This window comes from Sinohyriopsis cumingii, chromosome 17, assembly GCF_028554795.1.
Source record: "Sinohyriopsis cumingii isolate HCF-2022 chromosome 17, ASM2855479v2, whole genome shotgun sequence".
Classification (NCBI taxonomy): domain Eukaryota; kingdom Metazoa; phylum Mollusca; class Bivalvia; order Unionida; family Unionidae; genus Sinohyriopsis; species Sinohyriopsis cumingii.
In genome coordinates this window covers 67,397,920-67,420,471 of record NC_142977.1, presented here as the reverse complement: position 1 = coordinate 67,420,471, position 22,552 = coordinate 67,397,920, and the positions used below count along the sequence as shown (strand labels likewise).

The window sequence follows — 22,552 nt, the reverse complement described above, 5'->3', positions numbered from 1 at the left end:
CAAATAGTATATAAAATGTTTGCATGGTTTTCCTATCAGTAAGAGAACAGTGCACCATAAGCATCATTCTACAAATTGATGATGACTGTGTTTCGTACATCCGGGCATTCGAACAGTAATAGTTTTGTAATAGTATAAACAGCATAAATAGTTCAAACGTCTGTATAGGTCATACTCCTCAGAGCTCCAAGCATTCATAAAGAAGGGTAAATGGTTTCAAACTTTACGTGCGATAGCTTGAATTATGCGATGAATATTTATATAGTTAATTGAAAGATTTACAGTAAATACTTACAGTGGAGTTTCTCTTCAACATTTCCTCTCGATGTTACGCTCAGAGCTTGAAGGAACTCATGAAATTCTATGTAACCATCCTGGAACGAAGAAAGGAAAACTAATGACGGTCATGACCTACTGAACATTTTGGAAATATCTGCAATACAGGCAATAAAAAGCATCTGCCACCATCTATGGACTCCATATTTATGTCTGTTAAGAGTCTTATAAATCTGAAACCTGTAAAGGTTGGTATTTGTCAAATGCCATTCATGCATGCCCCCATTTCGTCAACAAAAGTCTTAAAGTTAAGTCAGATATAAGTTGTTTGATTGGTTAATTTTAGCTAATGTCATCCAATCAGATTCATGTGGTTTTAACTTTAGATTACGCTTAGATTTAATATATGTTGGTGAAATGGAAACAATTTGATGGGACAACAAATCAAAATTAAAAAAATGGCAAGATCAGTTCAGCTTGACAAAAATATTATTTAACAATGGTGTTGAAGTTGTTGAATCAATTTTATACCAAAATTGGAAACATGAAAAAGCTTGTTGTTTCAGTAAATTACGATCATGATTATACAGTTACGCTGACCATTAAGTTGCAAAAGAGCAAATTTATTAAATCTGGTGATAACAGCTACTTTTTTCAATCGATCAAAAGAGGCCGTTTTCAGATTTTACGCAAAATATCAACACTTTTTAAGGCACTACCGATATATGGGGCTGGACTTAGTAGCGGTAACGCACTTGACCTTTTACCTTTGCGGTCCCGGTTTCAACACTGGGTTTCCACAGGCGCTAAGTTAGGTGGTTGCCCACCCAAGAACGGTGGTTTCTTTCCAGTTCTCTATTTTGTCTCAGCCAGGAAAGATCGCATCAAATATCTTATACGTCGAGGCACATTTGTTTCAGTTTAATGAAACTACTTTGCATTCGATCCATTCAATTTAAAAGCAGCAAATTCTTAATATTAAACTAATTAGAGAGCAGATGACTTAGATTATGTTTGACGAAAGTCGCGGTACAATATTATATTTCACAAAAGTCGCGGTACAATATCATGTTTGACGATAATCGCGGTACAATATTATATTGACGAAATTCACAGTACTGGATTATGTTTAACGAAAGTCACGGTACAATATTATTTTTCACAAAAGTCGCGGTACAATATTATGTTTGACGAAAATCACGGTACAATATTATATTTCACAAAAGTCGCGGTACAAAATCATGTTTGACGAAAATCGCGGTACAATATCATGTTTGACGAAAATCGCGGTACAATATCATGTTTGACGAAAATCGCGGTACAATATCATATTTGACGAAAATCGCGGTACAATATCATGTTTGACGAAATTCACGGTACTGGATTATGTTTAACGAAAGTCACGGTACAATATTATTTTTCACAAAAGTCGCGGTACAATATTATGTTTGACGAAAATAGAGGTACAATATTATGTTTGACGAAATGCACGGTACAATAATGTATTTCACAAAAGTCACGGTACAATATAATGTTTAACGAAAATCACGGTACAATATCAAGTTTGAAGAAATCCACGGTACTGGATTGTGTTTGACGAATGTCACGGTACAATATTATTTTTCACAAAAGTCGCGGTACAATATTATGTTTACGAAAGTCACGGTACAATATTATATTTCATAAAAGTCGCGGTACAATATTATGTTTACGAAAGTCACGGTACAATATTATGTTCGACGAAAATCACGGCACAATATTATATTTCACAAAAGTCGCGGTACAAAATCATGTTTGACGAAAATCGCGGTACAATATTATGTTTGACGAAATTCACGGTACTGGATTATGTTTGACGAAAGTCACGGTACAATATTATTTTTCACAAAAGTCACGGTACAATATTATGTTTACGAAGTCACGGTACAATATTATCTTTCATAAAAGTCGCGGTACAATATTATGTTTACCAAAGTCACGGTAGAATATTATGTTCGACGAAAATCACGGTACAATAATATATTTCACAAATTTTGTGGTACGATATTATGTTTGACGAAAGTCACAGTACAATATTATATTTCACAAAAGTGGCGGTACCATATTATGTTTGACAAAAGTCACGTTACTGGTTCATAATTGCAATGCCAGTAGCATGTACAGGAAAGTAACATTTCCATTGGTCAGAATGTTACCAAGTGATCAAAACGAATTGCGTTCATTTCTGTATTAACTGTAAGGAGAACTACTTTTCCACTTCTATAAATAGAGTCACGTGTACAGCATAAGATAAACACCGCCAGTTAAGGCAGACATGAAGTAAACATTAAAGAAAAACAACATTCTAACAAACAAACAAAAAGTAATTGAAAAAATTTGGCTTCCATTGGTTGAAGGACTGGTATTATGATGACTTTATTGCGATCAAGCTGGACATTCCAAGTGCTATAAATAGCTACGTAACAGAAAATCCACAAACATGTATTACTACGCTCAATTAAGATTTCTGTTTTTTAATGATGCAAAACAAAATAACATAACAAATAATTAAAATTTCAATTATAAGAGTTTAACGTTGTTTTTTCTGAGTTCATCGTGGTATAAACTGTCAGTTGCCGACTAACACAGCTTACATAACTCCCTTCGGGCGTTATTTGCTGTGTGAGTCGGCAACTGACAGTTTATACCACGATGAACTCAGAAAAAACAACGTTAAACTCTTACATGTTTGACGAAAGTGACGTTACTGGATTATGTTTGATGAAAGTAACGGTATAGTATTATATTTGACGAAAGTCACGGTACTATATTATGTTTGACGAAAGTCACGGTACTAGATTGTTTAAAGAAAGTTACGGCTCTACATTTTGTTCGAAGACAGTGACGGTACTAGATTATGTTTGAAGATAGTGACGGTACTAGATTGTGTTTGAAGATAGTGACGATACTAGATTGTGTTTGATAGCAGTCACGATACTAAATTGTGTTTGACAACAGTCACGATACTAGATTGTTTTTCAAGACAGTCACTGTACAAGATTATGTTTGCCGACAGTAACGATACTTTATTATATTTCAAGACAGTACAAAATTATATTTGATGACAGTCCCGGTACTATATTATTTTTGAAGACAGTCACAGTTCTAGATTATGTTGGACAAAAGTTACGGTACTAGATTCTGTTTGACGAAAGTGACGTTACTGGATTATGTCTGACGAAAGTCACGGTACAATATTATGTTAGACGAAATTTACGGTGCAATATTATGTTTGACGAAAGTCTTGGTGCTAGATTATGTTTGACGAAAGTCATGGTGGTAGATTATGTTTGAAGACAGTTAAGGCTCTACATGATGTTTGAAGACAGTGACGGTACTAGATTATGTTTGAAGATAGTGATGGCATAATATTGTGCTTGACGGCAGTCACGATACTAGATTGTGTTCGAAGTGATTATGTTTGACGACAGTAACGGTTCTAGATTATGTTGGACAAAAGTTACCGTACTAGATTATGTTTGACGACAGTTACGTTACTGGCTCTCACGGTACTAGGTCATTTTAACGACAGTCACGGTACTAAATTATGTTTGCTGCCAGTCATGGTTCTAGATTACGTTTGAAGAAAGTCACGATACAAGATATTGTTTGACGCTAGTCATGGTATTAAATTATGTTTGATGACAGTCGCGTAGCTAGGCTATATTTGCTGAAAGTCTCGTTAATAGATTATATATGACGAACGTCACGGTAATGCATTATAAAACTAAAGCAAAATGTCGTGCACAGGAGAAGTTAAAATTTTAGAAAAACAACTTTTTCGTGAAAATCTACAGTAATCATTAGGAAATGACTATCTTGGCACTCCAAAACAATGACACAGTTTTGAATACAGTGAAAATGTCTCAAACAACTTTTCAACAATATTAATTTGCAAAGATGAAAGAAAACTGATTTCTTGAATTATTAGACGGAAGCTATTATCTAGACATGTTTACTGCCATTTAACGACAGGTTTCGTTTTCAATAAATCGTACCGTGTCAATCCACATCAGATTAATGAAGTATTGTAAAACTTTATTTAGCTGCAATTAGTATCGGTGATTACGACAAAGCACATGCTCTCCAGTATTTCAAACATTATAGGATTATTTTAATTGAAGCTATATGACTTCAAAGTATTGTAAATAATATTAAAATGGATTGATAGACTACTTTGAAGTTTGAAACTAAAAACAGAAAGATATCAGTCGAAGGAAAACAAATAATGGATACTATTAAGAACGGCAACTCTCTGAACAAACAAAACCTAATTTGTATAATTTCATTTGTAAAGTATTTGTATATCCAGTTCTAACAAGACAAGATGCAAGTCAAAGATACTTAGGAAATGTAAAAAAACCCACACTTTTTATCTCGAAGATGGAATTTAGTCTCTGACATTTAGATTGGAACTCATTTATATTAGTAATAAGTGTTCCATTTATAACTGAATAGGATTTACAAGATTTATAACTGAATAGGTTTTACAACTTTTATAACTGAATAGGTTTTACAACATTTATAAATGAATAGGATTTACAACATTTATAATTGAATAGGATTTACAACATTTATAACTGAATAGGATTTACAAGATTTATAACTGAATAGGATTTACAAGATTTATAACTGAATAGAATTTACAACATTTATAACTGAATAGGATTTACAACATTTATAATTGAATAGGATTTACAACATTTATAATTGAATAGGATTTACAACATTTATAACTGAATAGAATTTACAACATTTATAACTGAATAGGATTTACAACATTTATAATTGAATAGGATTTACAACATTTATAATTGAATAGGATTTACAAGATTTATAACTGAATAGATTTTACAACATTTATTATCGAATAGGATTTACAAGATTTATAACTGAATAGGATTTACAACATTTATAACTGAATAGGATTTACAAGATTTATAACTGAATAGGATTTACAAGATTTATAACTGAATAGGATTTACAACATTTATAATTGAATAGGATTTACAACATTTATAATTGAATAGGATTTACAACATTTATAATTGAATAGGATTTACAACATTTATAACTGAATAGAATTTACAACATTTATAACTGAATAGGATTTACAACATTTATAATTGAATAGGATTTACAACATTTATAATTGAATAGGATTTACAAGATTTATAACTGAATAGAATTTACAACATTTATAACTGAATAGGATTTACAACATTTATAATTGAATAGGATTTACAACATTTATAATTGAATAGGATTTACAAGATTTATAACTGAATAGATTTTACAACATTTATTATTGAATAGGATTTACAAGATTTATAACTGAATAGGATTTACAACATTTATAATTGAATAGGATTTACAAGATTTATAACTGAATAGATTTTACAACATTTATTATTGAATAGGATTTACAAGATTTATAACTGAATAGGATTTACAACATTTATAACTGAATAGGATTTACAAGATTTATAACTGAATAGGATTTACAACATTTATAATTGAATAGGATTTACAACATTTATAATTGAATAGGATTTACAAGATTTATAACTGAATAGGATTTACAAGATTTATAATTAAATAGGATTTACAAGATTTATAACTGAATAGAATTTACAACATTTATAACTGAATAGGATTTACAACATTTACAATTGAATAGGATTTACAACATTTATAATTGAATAGGATTTACAAGATTTATAACTGAATAGATTTTACAACATTTATAATTGAATAGGATTTACAAGATTTATAACTGAATAGGATTTACAACATTTATAATTGAATAGGATTTACAACATTTATAACTGAATAGGATTTACAAGATTTATAATTGAATAGGATTTACAAGATTTATAACTGAATAGGATTTACAAGATTTATAATTGAATAGGATTTACAAGATTTATAATTGAATAGGATTTACAAGATTTATAACTGAATAGGATTTAAAACATTTATAATTGAATAGGATTTACAAGATTTATAATTGAATAGGATTTACAAGATTTATAACTGAATAGGATTTACAAGATTTATAATTGAATAGGATTTACAAGATTTATAATTGAATAGGATTTACAACATTTATAATTGAATAGGATTTACAACATTTATAATTGAATAGGATTTACAAGATTTATAATTGAATAGGATTTACAAACTCGGCTGGTTATGTACTGTTTAGGCATTAAAGTGGACATTCCAATATTTTGTAAGGATGCGATGGCACAGCATGAATAGATCAAACGAAGAAAAGTACATAATTTCATATTTTACTAATATTTTAAATGAAAGAAGTAGCTGAATATTTGAACACCATAAAAAGAACAAAAATGTTTGGTTTTGCAGACAATATACGCCATAGTATATATATTATTAAAAGTTTTTGTCATAATTCCATTAATAGGATTTCAAGATCTTTGGTTGTTTTTCCCATTAGAAAGTTCTGTTGAGTATGATAAATTATTTTCCACCTTTTGGACTTTGTTTTTATTTACCATGTAGCGTTTATCAATATTAATAGGAATAATCATATTATAAAACGTACACAGCAAAACAAAAAGATTTGCTAAAACGAATTGAACTTAAAAAAGATATCAGTATTACTTGTACGGAATTATTTTATTGCGACGCATTATTCAGCTTAAAAAAACGTCTTAAAGATAAGTTCACATGTAAATTATATTCTACATAAATATAATTAGTTACAAGTCTCCATCTATATCACGCTTTCTTCCTCTGCTTCACGAGGAGTAGATAAATTTCAGCTACTCACGATTTACACTGTTATATGAGCCAGCTCATACGAAAACCAGACGTATGACAATGAAGGGAGAACCGCTAGAAAATATAGAATCTATGTTGGGGTTTGGACACAGACAAGGAAATCAGTTTGAACTATCTACTCTCAAACACCATACCAAGTCAGTTTGAACTATCTACTCTTAAACACCGTACCAAGTCAGTTTACACTATCTGCTCTCAAACACCGTACTAGTCAGTTTTATCTATCTACTCGCAGACACCGTACTAAATCAGTTTAAACTATCTACTCTCAAACACCATACCAAGTCAGTTGAACTATTTACCGTCAAACACCGTACCAAGTCAGTTTGCATTATCTCTCTCAAACACCGTACTAATCAGTTTTATCTATCTACTCGCAGATACCATACTAAATCAGTTTGAACTATCTACACTCAAACGCCATACCAAGTCAGTTTGAACTATCTACCCTCAAACACCGTACCAAGTCAGTTTGAAATATCTACTCTTAAACACCGTACCAAGTCAGTTTGCACTATCTGCTCTCAAACACCGTACTAGTCAGTTTTATCTATCTACTCGCAGACACCGTAATAAATCAGTTTGAACTATCTACTCTCAAACACCATACCAAGTCAGATTGAACTATCTACTCTCAAACACCGTACCAAGTCAGTTTACACTATCTGCTCTCAAACACCGTACTAGTCAGTTTGAACTATTATGCTCGCAGACACCGTACTAAATCAGTTTGAGCTATCTACTGTCAAACACCATACCAAGTCAGTTTGAACTATCTACTCTCAAACACCGTACCAAGTCAGTTTGCATTATCTGCTCTCAAACACCGTAATAGTCAGTTTTATCTATCTACTCGCAGACACCGTACTAAATTAGTGTAAACTATCTACTCTCAAACACCATACCAAGTCAGTTTGAACTATTTACGTTCAAACACCGTACCAAGTCAGTTTGCACTATCTGCTCTCAAACACCGTACTAGTCAGTTATATCTATCTACTAACAGACACCGTACTAAATCAGTTTGAACTATCTACTCTCAAACACCATGCCAAGTCAGTTTGAACTATCTACTCTCAAAACCCTACCAAGTCAGTTTGAACTATCTACTCTTAAACACCGTACCAAGTCAGTTTGCACTATCTGCTCTCAAACACCGTACTAGTCAGTTTTATCTATCTACTCGCAGACACCGTACTAAATCAGTTTGAACTATCTACTCTCAAACACCATACCAAGTCAGTTTGAACTATCTACTCTCAAAACCGTACCAAGTCAGTTTGAACTATCTACTCTTAAACACCGTACCAAGTCAGTTTGCACTATCTGCTCTCAAACACCATACTAGTCAGTTTTATCTATCTACTCGCAGAAACCGTAATAAATCAGTTTAAACTATCTACTCTCAAACACCATACCAAGTCAGTTTGAACTATTTACCTTCAAACACCGTACCAAGTCAGTTTGCACTATCTGCTCTCAAACACCGTACTAGTCAGTTTTATCTATCTACCCGCAGACACCGTACTAAATCAGTTTGAACTATCTACTCTCAAACACCATACCAAGTCAGTTTGAACTATCTATTCTCAAACACCGTACCAAGTCAGTTTGCACTATCTGCTCTCAAACACCATACTAGTCAGTTTGAACTATTATACTCGCAGACACCGTACTAAATCAGTTTGAACTATCTACTCTCAAACACCATACCAAGTCAGTTTGAACATTTTCTCTCAAACACCGTACCAAGTCAGTTTGAACTATCTACTCTCAAACACCGTACCAAGTCAGCTTGCACTATCTGTTCTCAAACACCGTACTAGTCAGTTTGAACTATCTACTCGCAGACACCATACTAAATAAGTTTGAACTATCTGCTCTCAATCACTGTACCAAGTCAGTTTGAACTAAATACTTTCAAACACCGTACTAAATCAGTTTGAACTATCCACTCTCAAACACCGTACCAGGTCAGTTTGAACTTTATATTCTCAAACACCGTACCAAGTCAGTTTGCACTATATATTCTCAAACACCTTACCAAGTCAGTTTGTACTATCTATTCTCAAACACCGTACCAAGTAAGTTTCAACGTGCTCTCATGCACTATACGAATCTGTTATAATAATTCTAACTCTGCACCTCATGACAGAAATCCACCATTTTGAATATTCTGGCACTTGTGGTATTGCAGCGATGGTCCAATGTAGTATAGTAGCAATTGTCGTATGAAGTATAGTAGCAATTATCGTATGAAGTATAGTAGCAATTGTCGTATGAAGTATAGTAGCAATTGTCGTATAAATTATAGCAGCAATACTCGTATAGTATAGAAGCTATAATCATTTATAGTAAGGAATATATAGTCAAATTATTATGCATAATAAATATGAGACATACATATCTTTGTTCATCGTCTAACTAGTCACATGTATAGTAACAATAGTCAAATGTAGTATAGTAGCAATAGTCAAGTGTAGTATAGTAGCAATAGCCAAATGTAGTATAGTAGCAATAGTCAAGTGTAGTATAGTAGCAATAGTCAAATGTAGTATAGTAACAATAGTAAAATGTAGTATAGTAGCAATTGTCAAGTGTAGTATAGTAGCAATTGTCAAGTGTAGTATAGTAGCAATAGTCAAGTGTAGTATAGTAGCAATAGTCAAGTGTAGTATAGTAGCAATAGTCAAGTGTAGTATAGTAGCAATAGTCAAGTGTAGTATAGTAGCAATAGTCAAGTGTAGTATAGTAGCAATAGTCAAGTGTAGTATAGTAGCAATTGTCAAGTGTAGTATAGTAGCAATAGTCAAGTGTAGTATAGTAGCAATAGCCAAATGTAGTATAGTAGCAATAGTCAAGTGTAGTATAGTAGCAATAGTCAAATGTAGTATAGTAACAATAGTAAAATGTAGTATAGTAGCAATAGTCAAGTGTAGTATAGTAGCAATTGTCAAGTGTAGTATAGTAGCAATAGTCAAGTGTAGTATAGTAGCAATAGTCAAGTGTAGTATAGTAGCAATAGTCAAGTGTAGTATAGTAGCAATAGTCAAGTGTAGTATAGTAGCAATAGCCAAATGTAGTATAGTAGCAATAGCCAAATGTAGTATAGTAGCAATTGTCAAGTGTAGTATAGTAGCAATTGTCAAGTGTAGTATAGTAACAATAGCCAAATGTAGTATAGTAGCAATAGCCAAATGTAGTATAGTAGCAATTGTCAAGTGTAGTATAGTAGCAATTGTCAAGTGTAGTATAGTAGCAATAGTCAAGTGTAGTATAGTAGCAATAGTCAAGTGTAGTATAGTAGCAATAGCCAAATGTAGTATAGTAGCAATAGCCAAATGTAGTATAGTAGCAATTGTCAAGTGTAGTATAGTAGCAATTGTCAAGTGTAGTATAGTAACAATAGTAAAATGTAGTATAGTAGCATTAATCACGTGCAGTACAGTAGCAACAATCGTATATAGCATATAATAAGTCACATGTAGTACAGTAGCCAATTGGCACATGTAGTATAGCAGCAATAGTCACTTGCAGTAAAGTAGCAATATTCACATGTAGTACAGTTGAAATAATCACTTGCAGTACAGTAACAATAAACATATAGTATAGTAGCGACAGACATATATACAATAGAAATAGTCACATGTAGCATAGTAAAATCTGTCGGACATAATATAGAAATAGTTACATGTATTATATTATAAATAATCACATGTATTAAATTAGCAATAATCACATGTGGTATAGTAGCAACAGTCACATGTAGTATAATAGCAGCAGACCTGTATGCAATATAAATAGTCACATGTAGTATAGTAGTATTTGTCGAACGTACTATACAAATAGTTATTTGTTGCAAAGTAGCATATTTACATGTAGTACAGTAGCAATAGTCACATGTAGTATAGTAGTAAAAGTCACGTGTAGTATAGTAGCTATAGCCACACGTAGAACAGTTGCAATAGTCACTTGTAGTAAGGTAGCAATATTCACTTGTATTATAGTAGCAATAGTCACTTGTAGTATAATAGCAATTGTCAAATATAATATAGCGGAAATAATTACGTTAGTATGCATGATTATTATAAGACATAGGTCGTTTTTATCGTTTACTTATAAGTTTACTCTAAAACTCACCTTTGTAAACAAAATAAGCCAAAATTGGAATTATACCGATCAAATTAATAATGGTTAATATAGGTGCCTGTTTATGGTACTTTATTTTAGGTTACTAATTGTTAGTACAGGTCCGTGTTTATTGTCCTTTATGTGGCACTCATAGCTAGCATATGTACAAGAAACGACGAATATTTCACTCAGTCATTGCGCTTTCACAGTGCTAATGGATAAACTTGTAAAGCTTGCGTGACAGAGAAAAAGAGGCTACTTTGCGGCGCAAACAGAACTGTCATACTGACATGGCCATGAACGCGGTTTTTTGTCCTGTTTTCAAGAAATTTGATATTAATAATTTTATAACTAATCGAACTTTCCTTACATAATTCATTTCAAAAGACCTCCAAGTTCATGGCATTTCCATTCCACGCATTTTTACTTTGTCGCCTCGCTGTATATACGTTACTTAAAATGCTTTTAGTGTTTTGGTCTAACGTCAGTACAAATAGGTTTAATGGGACGCCCGTTGCTGATGTGATGATATGTGTCAACAAAATAGGAAACTACATACATCTGCATTAATAAATGACGATTTTCTTAGGACTAAGCAATTCTGGCTGATCGTACTACGCATATGTACCGTTGTCATCAAATTTTTGTCTGCGTATGTACCGTGCACGTCTTGTTCCCTCTGACAACAATCATCTGGGGATATTTTTAATGTATATTGAATTATGTGGAGACACATGATGCTCTTGGGACACATCAGGAATTAATGGTATCAATAACGGTTACAAGTATTTATTACAAATGTCTTATATCAAGACATTTCAGTAAGATTGGATCAAAAACTAGTTCGCTCACAAAAATCAAATAAAATTATGCAAGCGAATTAATTATTATTTCTAAACCTGTTGAAGTAAAAATAAATCAGAAACTATATTCACAATTTACTACAAATGTATATTTTTTAGCAGTTTTAAAACACAATCGCATTATGGTAATTATTTTAAGATAGTTATAACCTAGCAGTGGGTGAGCATAACTAGCATGATTTACTTGCTACACAGCAGAGAGATGAAATCGGTAACTTGTACGACCAGCTTGCTATACAACTAGTAGACAGATAAAATCTGTAACTACCATGATTTACTTGCTATACAGCAGAGAGATGATATCGGTAACTTGTACGACCAACTTGCTATACAAGTAGTAGACATATCAAATCTGTAACTAGCATGATTTACTTGCTAAACAGCAGAGCGACGAAATCGATAACTTGTACGACCAGCTTGCTATACTGCTTTCATGTGAAATCTGTAACTAGCATGATCAGCTAACTACAAAACAGACAGATGAAACATGTAACTAGCATGACCAACTTGCAATGCAGAATACAGATGAGATCTGTAACTAGCAAAAACAGCTTGCTATAGAGCAGTCAGGTGAAATCTGTAATTTGTACGACCAGCTTGCTATACAGCAGTTAGGTGAGATCTGTAATTTGTACGACCAGCTCGCTATACAGGAAACAGATGAAATCTGTAATTTGTACGACCAGCTTGCTATACAGGAAACAGATGAAATCTGTAATTTGTACGACCAGCTTGCTATAGAGCAGTTAGGTGAAGTCTGTAATTTGTACGACCAGCTCGCTATACAGGAAACAGATGAGGTAACTAACACAACCAGCTTTCTATACAGTAGTTAGGTGAAATCTGTTATTTGTACGACCAGCTTGCTATACCTCAGTTAGGTGAAATCTGTTATTTGCATGTACGGCTTGCTATACAGGAAACAGATGAAATCTGTAATTTGTACGCATTTGAAATCTGTAACTAGCATCATCAGCTTGTTAGACAGAATACAGATGAAATCTTATTTGACCAGAAACTTTGAGATGATGAACACGGATAATGAAATTTGACCATTATCGCTTGCCTAGTGATGTCATCCATTGCAACGTTCCTGGTCTTATACAATCAGACCATTTATCTATTGCTATATTTGCATTCACGAAGCTAGTCGTACAAATTACAGATTTCACCTGACTACTGTATAGCAAGCTGGTTGTGTTAGTTACCGATCTCATCTGTCTGTTATGTAGCTAACTGATCATGCTAGTTACTTGCACGGAATGCAACTGCCGCTTCAGGACTATTATAGAGTTCGGTGATGGGAGTTGGTAGTAATTGTATTTGGTGGCTAATTCGTGATCTGGTTGCACATGTATGGTTTTAAAAAAAATTACGCTAACTTTGTTTACTGGTCTAAATTCTCTGGACATATTCTTTGTCTCTCATAGAGACAGTCAGCTGGATGTCATATTATGAGCGTCATCAATATACTTGCACGGAATTATTCACTCACACTATTTGTTCTGTTAATGCATATTTGTGAATGATATAGGAATGTAAGAGATGAAGTGATATCTATTAGTGTCATGAATATACTGCAAATGAATCGTTTATTTCAAAATGTTCTTAATTGTTCGCACTACACACACGGAGAAGAAAATTTAAAGAACTATCATGCAAATGAATCACATATGCACAAGGCAAATCCTTTGTAAGATATGGATGTCAGCGTGTGTGTGTGTGTGTGTGTGTGTGTGTGTGTGTGTTTATGGACAAGTACATATCTATACCCAAAACGTGATATTTAACGAGTGGCGAAGTCACTCGTTAAAATATATAAATTCTGGTACCACAAGATGAAATATTTCAGGTATGAACCTTGAACCTAGGAAAACAAATTTTTCTTTTTATTATATTCTCAAACTTGTTCCAGTCTCCAAGTTTATAAGATTAAACTAACCCTTCGGGACAACAAGCTCCCTCCCACCCCCTTTTCGCAAATTAGCCTCAGCTTCATAAGCGTATCGTACACATATACGCGATTTAAGAAAGCGGCAGGATTGGGTTGACCTAAATTCTAAGTCTAGCTCTGTGTACATTTGCTTACTAACTCTCTATCATTTGTAAGTCTTTGGTATGATTCGGCCGGGGATTGAACCCACGACCTCCCGCATCCGAGGCGGACGCTCTGACCACTAGGCCACCGGAGCGGTGTTTGTAGTGTACTGACTTATTGACCTAGTTACCCACTACAAAGAGCGTCCTCAGCTTACGGAGCAATACAGTACAAAATAAAATGTTGAAAATATAATTTGTATCCTGAAATCATGACCACGAAAACAACAATTTAATTTTAAAGAGTAAAGACAACAAAGCGTTGGTATTGGTCATAACAAAGTGTATCTTCAGAGATCCTGTTTACTGCAACGGTTATTGTTTGTTATGTATGTTTTCAATAAAGTAAAAAGACTGATGACATAATAAAGTAGGTCAGCTATGTTAAATGTGCACCATATATTGGGTTGTCAACAAATGTTAATTAAAAAGTATATGCTGGATGACAGGTGCTTGACGCGAGCTTGACGTAGAGAAGAAGAAAAAATCTTTAGGAAAAAAAATCCTACCGAGTGAAAAAAATACCTTAGACTACCCCAATGACCCGTTTTGACATAGAACCCTTCTATCGTACTGTATAAGAGAGAAGGTATGTAACTTTCAATTATTTCGTTCCGCCCATGACCCTCGATTTCCTTCTGCTATTTCCGTCTTTATAGGCATACGACCATACTAAATGGCTTGCTGTACTCCTGAGATATTTTTCTATTTATCAAGCCATCATTGACTTATCTGCGTTGTACCAAACTGAAGATACTGGCTCCGAAACGTGCGACTTTCGCGAATTTTTACTGCTGAGACAAGTACGAGTTCACGTGACAATAAGTATAATCTTTTGAGCCAATCATATTTCGGCGTTGACGTGTGCGCCGCATACTTAAACCGTTTTGAAAATAGATTCGCATGTATACGATGTACGTTCAGTGAAGAAGACAATGTCTAATTCTTGCATGGAACAGGATTCCTAAACTTGCATCGAGTTAATGGTAATTAAAAACTTACTTTTGCATCTACCGCTGTTCTTAATTAAAGAAGGGATGTGTCGTAGAGTCGAAAATATAGTACATGTAGCTCTTTTCACTGGTTGTCATATGTGCTCGCACTTGTCCCAAGAGACAAAATTCGCGAAAATCGCACGCCTTTAAAGACGGAAATAGCAGAAAGAAATCGAGGGTCATGGGTGGAACGAAGTATTTGGAAGTTACGTACCTTCTCTCTTATATATTATGATAGAGAGGGTCCTATGCCAGAACGGGCCATTGAGGTAATCTAAGGTATTTTTTCACTCTGGATGATTTTTTCCTTCTGATTATTGTTGGTTTTTTCTCAACATCATGCTCGCGTCGAGCACCTGTGTCCTGGATATAGCATTTTGTTCGACTTAAGATTATTTTAGACTTGTAAAGCCAAAATATATCAAAGCGAATCTACATTAAAGGTCTATTATTGAAATTGATTCAAGAGCCAAGACCCCCCAACCCCCAATCCCCCAAAAATACAAAACTAAAAACAACAACAACAAAAGAAACAGACCCAAAACAAATACAACTGCTGATCTCCTAAAGTACCAACGAAAATACAACGTAGAACGAATACTCTTCATCCTCACCCCCACCGAGGTTGCCCTCAAGTAGGTCAGAAACACCGAGCAACCAATTTATCGTTATATAACCTGTTACGCTGATGTTTCCACTCAAACTGGTGGTATCATTCTAGAGAGCAGTACCTTTGAGAGCCATTTTAGTCAGGCAAAGTCATTCTCAAATGAAGAAGGAAAACAAAAACGGTTTGGAAATATATCTGTATGTTAGGCAAGACGCGCCAATGAAATAAACAAACACATTTTGGAGAACAGGTGAAACGTTAAACAATGGGATCAAGACTATAACGTGCAAAACAGAAAATCTGACCGACTTCATTACATCCAATTTAAGAGTATCCGATATAATGAAGAAATAAAGAAAATAAATATTAAAAAAGAAATCAGCCAATCAGATTGGCAAACTATACAAATGGAAAAAAGACCAGCGGTGAAACATTTGCATCAGTTCCAATTTGTAATTATGACCATTATGGACCACAACTCAAAATGTAGCACATAAAATAGAAAGAAGACTATTGGATTCGACAATTGCCAACGCCCAGACCCAACAGCTTTATTACAGAAGAATGCAAGCCTGCAATTTCCGTGCACATAAAAAAGAACTGCAAGTTACATAAATCTCATTTCCTTCAATTAAATCATTTTGTCAAACCTTTGACTTTAACTTCCATTCATCTGTTGAAGGGGCCGCGAGTGGCCGAGTGGTCTAAAGTGCTCTCCGTCACTGATCACTGCCATCTCACCTCTGTCTGCGTGGGTTCGAGTCTCGGGCTCGGTCAATTTGGATATGCGAGAAAGCTTGCCGGTAGCTTCTCGTGGGTCGGTGGTTCTTCCGGGGTTTTCCACGGTTCTTACTCCACCATTAATACTGGCCGCCATGTATAGCCTATATTGTGCTGAAAAATGGCGTTAAACCCTATAACGACAACAGCAACTTCTGTTAAAAAAATCAAATGTAAAAATGTGCATAATTGATTTATATTTTGTAAATTTTATGTTAGTCAGGACACAAATTTACATTACTAACTTACAGCAAAACTGCAACTAGTTTTAAAACATCGCCGGTTATACAACCAACTACATTCGTGAAAAAGTGTTTATTTGCGCAGTTTTCAGCAACCTGATTACCCACTTCCTTACGTTATACGTTATATTCCTTTGTTCTAATTGTATTGCTTCTATAAATATCACAGTCATTCATCATGCGGAATTTGTAAAGTAATTACGTTTTTCTGTTCGGTTCTTGTCTCGTTTATGTAATTATCCTTTGTAGCTGAGTGCCACTAAGAAAGAATTCGGTAGATTCAGAATGCACTTGGGCCAGATTATATATATATATATATATATATATATATATATATATATATATATATATATATATATATATATATATATATAATAACAATCATACACACACCACCTATAAGAGGCATCGCAGATAAAATTTATCAAGATTGTAATATAAATTGTAACCTACTAAAACGTCAACCAAGCCACATTTGTCGGATTAAAAGTTTCAAAGAATAGTGGAATGTAAATCTGAGAATCTTTGCAAATTGTGATTCATGCCAGGCATCAAGAACTAAGGACGTTTAGAAAAGACAGCATGGGGGAAATTACAATTATTGGTTGGGTATGGCACAGTCGAGTTCTAAAAAGACTCCAAATGACAGCACGGGGAAATTAAGTTGCCGTGTTGAAACATGGCACGATCGCGAGCGTATCTTGTTTGGGCTTTACAAACTCCAAATTGTTAATGAACCGAAGAAAAACAGTAAGTGGCAAATGATGTCAGTTTATAATAAACATATGTATATATGTATAATTGCTTTCTAATATGTGTGTTGTACTAGGTACTGGGAGCTAGCCTCATAAATACATATTCTGAGAGAGAGAGAGAGAGAGAGAGAGAGAGAGAGAGATCTGGCTATTTATCGTAGCTTTAAAATATGTCAGTCCTAATTCTATGATGTCTGAAAGTGTGGCAGTTTATAGTGATGTTTAGCACTGATGCAGCATGCCGCAGACATGTAGCATCATGGCCACACAGAAACATTATCCAGACAACATTTTTAAAGGACTTTCGTGTGACTCTGTCTAGGTTTGAATACTCAGCCTCCTGTATCCGAGGAAGACGCTCTAACCATTTACCTAATGGAGCAATCGCTCGATCGATAGCGAGAGATTATAAGTGACTCAGGTGAAATTTTTTCTATTTTCTGGATATCGGTCAAGTAAACTGGTGTGTGCGAAGTACATCAATTCAGCTTGTTGAGTATAGCAATACCAGTCTGACCAAAACGAAATGGAATACAATATTTAAAACTATTGCCGACCCACTACTTTCCTTAATATTAAAAGTGGAATAACTTTTGAGGTGATTGATTAGTATGTACGTATGTATGTATGTATGTATGTATGTATGTATGTATGTATGTATGTATGTATGTATGAATGCATGCATGTATGTATGTATCTATGATTTTCTCTTCTATACAGATGCTACGAAATATCAATATTTAGCTATTTGTTTTGATGAATGACGCATTATGCATATTACATGATACGTAATGCATATTGCATGACATAATGCATATTACATGACATTACATGACATAATGCATATTACATGTCATAATACATATTACATGACATTACATGACATAATGCATATTACATGACATAATGCATATTACATGACATAATCATAATGCATATTACATGACATAATGCATATTACATGACAGGTAATGCATATTATATGACACGTAATGCATATAACATGACACATAATGCATATTACATGACACGTAATGCATATTACATGATACTATTGCATATTACATGACACGTAATGCATATTACATGACAATGCATATTACATGATATAATGCATATAACATGACATAATGCATATTACATGACACGTAATGCATATTACATGATACTATTGCATATTACATGACACGTAATGCATATTACATGACATAATGCATATTACATGATATAATGCATATAACATGACATAATGCATATTACATGACACGTAATGCATATTACATGATACTATTGCATATTACATGACACGTAATGCATATTACATGACATAATGCATATTACATGACACGTAATGCATATTACATGACGTAATGTATATTACATGACACGTAATGCATATTACATGACATAATGCATATTACATGACATGCATATTACATGACATAATGCATATTACATGACACGTAATGCATATTACATGACACGTAATGCATATTACATGACATAATGCATATTACATCATCATTATTTCAGCTTTTGTGCATCAAACGATTGGCAAATAGCTGATTTTAATATTGCTTGCATTTGAAAACATATAATGACCCAATATTATCAAAATAATGAAATTGGATCGGATCAAAAACTGTTCTTCACAAGCTTTGAGTATAAATTATTGCGGTTTTGGTAATTTACAATTATTAAGACTCTAACAGTGTACTAAAGGCGAGGTCAAACCCAAGGCACTTATGTCCCCAGAGCGGTATATTTTGGAACACACAAGCTGTTCTGTCAAGTAAACGAAATCATCTGAAATAATTCGCACACAATATCTCGATGTTTAATTTGTTTTGCCTTAAGCATGACTATAAAGGAAACTCCACTGAAAACCAAATACGAACCAATTAAGCATTTTAGTTTTCTCGAGTTTCACAAATTCCTACTGGGGGGGGGGAGGATTCTATTTTAATGTAGTAATTACCATGGAACATCGGAATATCCTCACGAATATTAGTCTGTTTTTGTAAAACAAAATAGCATATTAAATCATGACCAATATAAAAAAATACGGACATACTTGGTTCTGCTGTACACGAAAAAGATAATTTTCCAACACGATGCGTAAATGCGGTTTGAAACTTGTAGCATGAGGGTGGTTATTGTCACGAACCAAATTTATGACACCAAATATTGTACATTGAATAAGTTATTGGGTAAAGCTTACTGGCAGCAGTATACAGTCGTCATGATTGAAACCCCTAGAACTTATTTTGTTCTGTTTTCCATTTTAAAAGTATTCATAATTAATATTTGACTTATAACTTACTGACAGATTATTCCGAAGTAGCGTAAATAGAGATATAAATATAGAGACAAGTGATACTAATGGCTTGGTCAAACGACGACCATTGTCAGAGACGGACCCTCATTAATCCCGGTATTATTCTTTGATTAGCGGATTCTCTCCAGTCTGTGTACGTTATTTTCAGAAATATGGTATTGTCCACTTTAGACATTATATCCTTTGAAAGCTTTGTGCAGGGTTAACACCATATGGTTCCTTGCTATGAAAATATAAGAAATCACGTCAAAAACAGCGACCCTTTATGGCAATTGCACAACTCTGGACCGTCTAATAAAAGAGCATTGTCGCAAAAGTTTAAAAATACGCCTTTCGAAATAATTCTTCTCGTACTCATGGTGTCAAAAAATAATTTAAGACTTGTTAACTTGCACTGAATTTGTTTTTGTTTCAGATTAGTTAACGAATGTAGTCTGAAAAGAGAAAATATATCAGCTGATATTTAAAAGAATGAATCACGAAGAGACTGCCTAATCTGTAAAGCAAAAATAGTTTTACGTTTAAAAAAATATTAACGAATAGTTCTACATTAATAGAGTCAAAGAGGAAAATGAAAACTGGTCGAGACTTTCAAACCGGCAGCAAACGCTTGATCACAGCCTCGATTTTTATCAGTTAGGCTTTGAAAAAAAGATGCGTTAAAGATTCAAGGTGTAAGAGAAATGTTGATCCCATTACCAAACGTATAAAAAACATTCATGAGCCTTACGGTGACGTACATGTTTCGCTATTTACAAGGACATAAATGCATCAGTTGTTCTCAGCTTTAGGTTTCGTAAACGCAGGAATATTACAAAAACGTTTCTTTCTAAACACCTAATGACCACACATCGCGAAACTATAATTTCCCACTTGCGTGGTTTTAATTGCTTCACATGTGTATGGCTAATAATTTAGCTTTCCAAGTCGAATATTAGTACTTCAAACGATACAATACAAAACAATATCCAGATATATAATACAAAGAATTATTCTTATCTCAAACAACTAAACACTCACACCTACAATTTTCCAGAGAATATCCTATGTTAAAAAAATATGGAGTGTCCATTTTTCGAAATTAATCCATGCTGTTCAGACAACGCCTGAATACTGTACATTATTACGTCGGCTCCCAGAAATTGGCTAATTACTCACTGAAAAATATAGTCCCAACACAGAATCCCCATAAATAACAAATAATCACTAAAATATAACAAATCTATAAACAGAGATGTAACAGTACATATCCATGGTTTATTACAAAATAGAACAAATATACTCTTATTTACAGTTAATGATAAAGGTAATCGATTAAGAGTCCAGGAAAAGTGCAGTACATCTTAAAGGCATTCATTAATAATAATAATAATAATAATAATAATAATAATAATAATAATAAGAAGAAGAAGAAGAAGAAGAAGAAGAAGAAGATGAAGAAAAAGAAGAAAAATGATGATAATAATAATGATGATACTAATGACGATAATGATGATGAAAATGATGGTGATAAGGATGATGATGATGACGACGATAATGACGACGACGAAGATGATGATTATAATGATGATGATAATAATAATAATAATAATAATAATGAGAAAAGAAGAAGAAGAAGAAGAAGAAGAAAAAGAAGAAGAAGAAAAACAAAAAGAACAAGAAGAAGAAGAACAAGAACAAGAATAAGAATAAGAAAAAGAAAAAGGAGAAATCTGCAACTTTCTACGTTTCTCAGTTACTTAGGTGATCTGGCAGGTATATTGTAAAAAATCCAGTCTGATCTATTGTCGCTGTCTTGGAAGCAAATAATTGATATTTATAGGTCATACAGACTTCTCACTATTTGACTGTTAAGTTTGACTTGTGCTGATCCATTGACTAGATCTTATAAAATGAATAATCGGCGGCTACATGTCATAATGACTTCTTATTTTTGGGCTGCACAATGCAAGCGGATAATTGACGGTTACATGTTATACAGATCCCCCCTTGCTTGGCTGCGAAGTTTAACAATATTCTTGATTATAAAACCAACTTGCAAACCAAATAGAAAAATGTTAGATTTGATTGATGAGTCCACTAAATATTGTTCCAACATAGAATATTTAAAACGTGGCAATGTCTTAAGAAAGTTACGAAACACGATAATAAATTTTGAGCCTCTTTTTATTCTTAAATTGTTCAAGGTTTTTAACTCCGCAAGAGACCCCTCTAGTTTGGCTTGATGGTGCAATTACTGAATACAACTTAATGAGGATAAGAAAATGCAGTGTTCTCAAAAAATTAATTTTCTCTTTTTTAGTTTGATCTTATAACAAGATAATATCTTCGACTAGATTGAAAATGTCAACATCATGTAGAAAAGGGATGCCTGATTGAGCAGATAATTATGGTAATGGTTGAAATTTGTTTCCATAATGTCGTCAGACAAGATAAGAATTAACTCGGCGCAAAATGTCAAAAGCACCTAACGAAGAGAGTATGACGTTTTATTGTTCATCATTTCTGAATAAAAATAAATGCAATAAAAACAGAATTAGTGACCTATCTTTTTCAAATAAATTTGCAAGGAGATCGAATTTCAACAGCAACTCCTTCCAGGAGGAAATCCGCTCA

General features: G+C 33.5%; 1 protein-coding gene across 1 annotated transcript in view; it reads right to left on the bottom strand.

Moving 5' to 3' along the window:
• LOC149779152 (neuronal calcium sensor 1-like) overlaps positions 1-22,552 on the bottom strand; it is a 161,085-nt gene that overhangs the window by 20,454 nt on the left and 118,079 nt on the right. The window contains exon 5 of the mRNA XM_089939712.1: positions 296-374. Within this exon, the coding sequence (XP_089795838.1) occupies positions 296-374 (79 nt within the window). The remainder of the gene's footprint in view (positions 1-295; positions 375-22,552) is intronic.